The 6,785-nt window shown below is 49.7% G+C and overlaps 1 protein-coding gene across 1 annotated transcript in view; it reads right to left on the minus strand.

The window, feature by feature from the left end:
- The window catches only part of LOC108574697, a 107,898-nt gene extending 102,955 nt beyond the window's left edge, over positions 1–4,943 (minus strand). The window contains exon 1 of the mRNA XM_017937321.1: positions 4,856–4,943. Coding sequence (XP_017792810.1) covers positions 4,856–4,943 — 88 coding nt within the window. The remainder of the gene's footprint in view (positions 1–4,855) is intronic.
- Between the last annotated feature and the right edge of the window lie 1,842 nt (positions 4,944–6,785).

A 6,785-nucleotide genomic window follows, 5' to 3' on the forward strand; every position in this document is an offset into this window, starting at 1 on the left:
TACACACGAGAGAACAACAAAGCTGTGAATGCTACGATATATATTCCAGTCTATCGGCCTTTTTTTTTATATTTCTCAGACAGCAATATCCCGTACACGACAGAGCGTAGCAGAATTTACAGTGGCGATCGGAACTTTGTTATTAAACTTGTAAAGACAAATTGAATCTCACAGGCAAATCAATTTCCATACCATATTTTCAACGAAGCTTCAAACGGCCTGTGTTTATATCAAATTCTTTTCTTATTTATTTCCATAGAATATGTGATAAACTGGGACGCCCTATTCCATCCCCAATTAACCACCTTATCCGAAACGCTAATTGCTTCATAATACGACAGCAAACCCGCGAAAAATATTTCCGCCGATCGCAATTTCCGCACATCGAGTATATACCAACAGCCGGATAACAACGGCGTGCGTGCACAATATCAAACTGACCGACTAAACGCGACAAATTTTCGCGAAACGCGTCACCATGATAGAGTAACCCGCGCGGTTCATTATTCCGTAACCCTGTTTCTCCGGTAATTGCATTAATCGGGTCGGCGCATAATACAGGATTTGCGATGCACAAACGGTATCACGGTCCTTATCGAGATCGCGAGAAACACGGCTGCGAGCGGTATATTGCCGTTTAACACGTGTCGACGCTCGCGATCGGTCTACTTTTCTCCGTTTTCCGCGCCCTTTTACCCCGCTGGAGCAGATTCAAGGGCTCTCCGACCCCTGCGCGTAGATTCGCGATGGAGGCCGCGTCGATGGATCGGCACGCGACGAGGCTGAATTTTTACGCTGATTGTCTCTCCGTTGGGGGAGAGGGACCGTTTCGCGATCCACGCGAATTCGACGCGCCATTTTACACGTGTTCTTCGTTCCAACCACGATTTCGCGGCGATTAAGCTGTGCCTAAAGAAACGGTTCGTAATAATGTGAACTTGTAGAAGAAAGTTGGGAACAACGTAGTCCGGTGGAACGTCGTACGAGGAGTAGTGACTAAAACGAGAGGTAACGAAGAAAGTTTAAATTGCAATATAGAATTGCAGAACGAAACAGGTGGATCGCGGTGTTACGTCCGTAACCTCCAAGTCTAGCGGGGAAGCCATAGAAATCCTACAATGGTCACACACTCTGCGTTCACCAAAATTCCTTCGAGCAGTTACAGCGAAAAGGCACTCAAGGCTGGTGCAATAAATCAGGTAAGCACCGAGAGCCCGACGCGTCCGGGTCATGTCTTCGTCATCTTTCGATGCCCCCAAAAAAGGGCAATTGTCTAAACTTGGGTAGGCTCGCTGTACCCAAAAATTCCCAAACCTTCCTCCTCTAAGTCATTCCCACCACCCCGCGGACGACAGGAGAGGCAAGCGTCTTAAAAACCGACGCGCTTCCAGCGCGGGCACTCAGTTCCGTATCCTTGCATCAAGGAACACCCCTGTACCAAAGTTCATAGACATTTAAATGTGAATTAAATTCTGCGGTAGTCACTGTCGCCGCCCCTATCCCAGGTAAACTCCTTCAATGGACCGACGAAAGGTATGTAACCAGCGGAAAGAATAGAAAACGTTGGCCGTTTCGACGAGAAGAATCGGATTTCTAGAATTTCCGTAAACTATTCACAGTTAGACCGGGGACGAATCCGGGTAAATAACTTCCCAACGCGAGTTTCATTTATTACCGCGTTCCACTCGCGGCAATTACCGATCTCTCGTTGTGTGATTTCACAGTCATCAACCGCTCGAAAACGCCGGAACGAGCGACCGCCGCGGTGAAACCACCGATGAATGGGAATTTATTTTGCAGCATCATCCAATCGATTCATTAAAAAAAAAGAGGGGGAGAGACGATCGGGTGAGAAAGGAGGGGAAAGAAAATCAATTCGCTATTCCCCGCACATGGAGCTCGCGGCTTTTGACCGTTCCGCGTTACCATTTCGCGAAGGTTCGTCGACCCCTTTTTAATTAGGCGTCTAGTCTGTCCGATGCTCGTCCTAGTCTTGCTCTTCTTGTTCGCCAAGCATCGGTGCCTTAACGAACGTCGCGCGTTCTTTTTCCAACGACGCCGGCAGACTACGTGGCTGCCTTTGTTGGCTTCGTTCGCGACGTTTTCACATAAGTACGAGAGCGAGCGCGAAACGTTGAAGCGCTTGGTCCGTTGACCAAGCAATTTCGACGCGAATGGACGGAGACGAAAACGAGAAGCATTCTACGTCGTGAGGTTACCTCTCGAAACAACGGCTTGGCGAACCTCGGGTATTCCTGGTCCTCTCATTGCCGGTTTCTACATATACTCCACGCGAGTTTCAGCGCTCGCAGATGCCGGAGAAGAGCTTCTTATTGTTGGCACGTCGGAATGTTTCTCTTTCGCGTGTGATTTACCGAATCCACTTTATCCACGCAATTACCGAACGCTTTGTACGGAGTAAAAGGAACGGCGAGAGATCGTTAGGGAGGCGATGAAAACGTTTGGAAAAGTTCACGCGAGGGAAAATCTATGTAAATAACATGTTCGTCGAGTGAGAAAAAGTTGGCTGAGCCGGCGATCCCACTCGTTTACGCCCAGTAAATTTGTCGCGCTGAAAATTAGCAACCCCTCGAAATTCACGGCGTATTAACGAGGAGAGAAGACCGGCTCTTTACGATCGCCTTAACCAGAAGAGTTCGTCACGGAGGGCACGCGAGTTCACCATTAAAATTCGATCAGATAATCTTATTTGCCCTGCGATTAGGCTGATCGTTTCACCCCAGTTCTCTGTATACCTGGCCTGACTCTGTCTCTCCCGGAGCTGCTCGTCGCGGAGGGAGAGACGGGGGGACGCAAAGTTGGAGTCGATCAACCGGAGAAGAGTCACCCTTCGAGCGTGTCTGGAAAACGCCATCATCCTCCCTCCGCCGGCGACCTTAATTCGAGCGAGGGGTCGAGGTCTGTTCCCGGCGAGAGAATCTTTCGCGGCCCGCTGAAATTTCGCTAGCGCGCCGCCACGTCTGGGATCTGGGTCAATAGGCGGCTGCAATCGCTACCTCTCCTCCTCCCACGAGTCTAAAGGGTTACGATAGTGGCGTCGTTTCCGGGCGAGCCGCGCGCGAAAATAAAATCTCGAGGGTCCTGCCTTGCGGCCACAGCTGTAATCCGGCTGCAGGTTGCAATTGAAACAAGTGGCGTTGACGTTTCCAAATACCGGGGAAATTGTAATCCGCTTAGAGTAGGGGAAAACGAGAGGAAGAAATTATAGAACGTAACGATTTCTTCTCTATGTACCGGCGTTATCTTCCTTTTAAACCGTAAATGGACGTTTAAAAAGTAGGAAAGCTCCGTCGTAATGGTATAAAGAATGAAATTAATACGAGTTTCATGTACCGGAACAAAAGGATTAATTTGTCTCTGTGCAGAAGTGAGCATTCGTAATACACGAAAGTGTATCTCGCTCTCGTTTCGAGGGGAAGAAGAAGGAAAACAAGGAGGTTCACATCGAGGTGGAGGAAGGAGAAATTCCCGGTCGGTCGCGGTAGCGAGTCTGTATCTCTGCCGGTATTTCTGAAATGCGACCGTGTTTCGCGCGTAAATAGTTTTCCAGAAACGTATACACACCGGAAGTTGAGCGTTTGCGCGACACCCGGCGAGTTCCTCTTTCTACCTCTAACAACTATTTGCTTTCCAGGTGACCTTAATCTAGGAAATAGCCACTAAGAGCTGTTCTCTCCGCGAGGGCAAGCACGGCGAAACGCAGACAAATGGCCAGGAGTAGACGGAGGATAACGTAGACCACCGACAAAGAGAAAGAAACTGCTGTAGCCAGCTATAACGAAGACGAGAGAGGGAGGAAGGGGGATGAGAAGCAGCGTAGAGAGCAAGTCGAGGAAATGGTTGCGTGGTGGTACGTGAAAGACGCGCGCGCGCGAGCTTTTCCGAAATAAGGTCGTGTAAATTCAGAAGCTGGCCCGCCCGTCCCCCTCGGTAATTCCGAGAAACGGCGCCAGTTTGCATTAAGCCTGCGCCACCGTTGTCTCGCGGATCGGTTATGAAACGGTTATGCGCCCGCCGGATTCTGCTCAGCTCGACGTAAGCGGCGGCGAATTAAAATGTAGCCCGGTGTTTAAGACGGCCGCGAACTTGTCGCAACGGATCTTCGCGGATATTCTCTCTCCTAGCAACTTTGAGCCTAACGTCTAATTTCTAGCAAAGTTCCACGCTTGTTACAACGCTGTTGTCATTTTTCTCGCCCCCTTTTCGTCGCTTGCCGAATAGAGGGAGGAGGGAAGTTTAAACACGATGAAATTCGGCGTGTCCTCCCGCCACCAGGTCCTGGTGCCTCTTAACAACGAGGAAATTCAAAGTAAACTCGAAAGAGAGAAATAAAAAGAGAGGAGAGGAGGTTGGCGCCGTAAAAGCGCAAACTTCGCTGCGCAAATATTTATCGCGAGAGGAGACGAGAGCAAACGGTTGCCTAGGGTTAACGCAACAGGGAGTCGGAGGAGACGAGGCCATTATTCTCTTCTGAACTTGGCCCGAGAGTCGTCCTTTCGGTTTACATAATTTAAAAACAAGACTAACTGGGTCGTCGTCCAACAGATCCTCGCGATCTTCGTGTCTCGGACGCTGGCGTTCAACGACATCCGTAAACGAGCAGAATTCGAGGGAGAGTCTCGTCGAAAGGAGGAATATACGTGTACCGAGTCCGCGGAGGAAACTCGGTCAACGACTTAACCAGATTTGCCGAGGAAAACTTTCTGAAAATTGACGAAGGACGGGGAACGCCGACAACGACGACGACGACGACGACGACGACGCCGCGAACAAGAACGAGACGACGTCGTTGATGCCCCTCAGGACAAAACATCTTCCAGCGGAGCTTTCTTACCTCCTTGTCGGGAGCTGAAGGCACCGGTGCTTCCAGCGATGATTAGAAGCAGCAGCGGGCTTAATAAAGCTCTCGAGGAAGGCAGCATCTTTCCTGTACTCCTACCGGCGCCTGCGCGACACAGGGTCCTTTAACCCGCTTCCCTCATCACAGCCCCTCTGGAAAAAAGAAGAACGAGGATGAATGGTAAGAAATTGTCTGCGAGAATTCGTCTCTCGTTTGAGAGATAGAGGTAACCTGAAATCAAGCGACCATCTGTACATACGTCTATACATATGTGCATGTATACGACGAGAGATAGTACTATAGTAGATTCGGTGAATATTGGACAACAAAAATATTAAATTACGACGTCTACAATAGCAGATGAAAATTGAAAACCACTCTTCGATATTGATATCGAATACCGTTATCAATTTTATCATGCATATGGAATTACTGTAGCGGTTTCGAAAGTTTCGCCGGGTAGTAGCGTGTATCCGTCCGAAAGTAATAACGATTTTTCTATCGTAGAAGGTAATGTTATCGAAACAAATTTCCACGAATTACGGTCCGTGCCCGGTTTTCTGGTGGCGGCAAAGCGAAGGTTAACCCTTTGTTCCGTCCGTCAATTGCAATTATCCCGGCTGCAAGGCGATTACCCGTGTAATTCTTTTCCACCCGGCAATATCCTACGGGCGAGAGGCGAGGCGAGGCGGAGCCGCCGATCCGCCGGGTTAATGAGCCCGGAACATTTAATCCGACGTTCATTAAGGCGTCAAAATTTGTTACCTTGGCCGGGGCGCGAGAATAAAGCCTCCCTCTCCCCCCTCCCGCGTGGATAGCAAACGGATCCTGGGCAATCGTCGCGAATAAGCGGCCATTATCCTTCCTCCTCTTGCCGAGATATCGGAAAGCTCGCGCTCCTTCAGCTCGATCGACAAATCTCCCTCCCGCGTTCTCTGTGTACGTATATTCGTTAATTCTCGTTAAACGAACGATTCGCGTGTATTAATTAAACAGTAATTAGCTCGGAATATTGGTCGGTCGTTTATTATATCTCACCGACGGGTAATTGCCCTTGCAATTTCTCCGCCGTTATCGTTCCTCGAATTAAAATGTAATAAAATTCTGTGCCGATTAACGACCGCGATCGTTTGTTTCGCGTAATAAACGTTGCCCCGTAAATTACCTCTCGCGGCAGAAATGGGGCAGAATTTCAATGGCAACGCACCCACGCCAATTCCTCCGCGATGTTACGGATTTTTACGTCGGCCACCTTTTCTCCATCCCTCCCGACGTATTCGTCACGGCCTCGACCTCTCCCCTCGATCTTGGCCGGGGATCCGATATTTTTAACCCGTCATTAGGGGTCATTAAGCTCCCCGGCCAACGGTGACCCTCCGAGCCAATTGCGGCTTCGTCGGTGTTAAAATTAAAATGTCCACCCCTAACGACGCGCGATACCAAAGGAGGAAACTTCGCCTTTTTATTAGCCCACGCTATTTCACCGCTTTTGCTCGCCACCGATTTTTACCGTACACGAAAATTCCGGGCAGTTGCGTGAAATGTCAAACGAGATGGATAATCTGCGATTGGCCTCGCGCTAAATTTCACGAAGACAGAGAGGTTCTGGAGTCCGTCGAGATTCAGGGGACAGATGAAGCGTCTGGAGGCGTCGGTGTTTGCCCGAACTTATTTATTTTTGCGCGGATGACGGGAAGAGAGAAAGAGGGCAGGAAACGTAGCGAGGCAAGGCGGAAAGAAGAGAGTGGTGGTGGCCCCGAGGGCGCGTTGGGTTTCCATTATGCTAAACCGCAAATGGAGTCCTGCGATCGAGTGTCTCTTTGCGCCACCCCCGGAGGTGCACAAAGCCGCTCGAATAAGGCTCCTAAGGTGTAATGTTACCGAGAAATTAAATTCTCTCGTTCTCTGCGACCGCCTTCGCCTC

Source organism: Habropoda laboriosa, unplaced genomic scaffold (genome assembly GCF_001263275.1).
Source record: "Habropoda laboriosa isolate 0110345459 unplaced genomic scaffold, ASM126327v1 scaffold203, whole genome shotgun sequence".
NCBI classification, from domain to species: Eukaryota; Metazoa; Arthropoda; class Insecta; order Hymenoptera; family Apidae; genus Habropoda; species Habropoda laboriosa.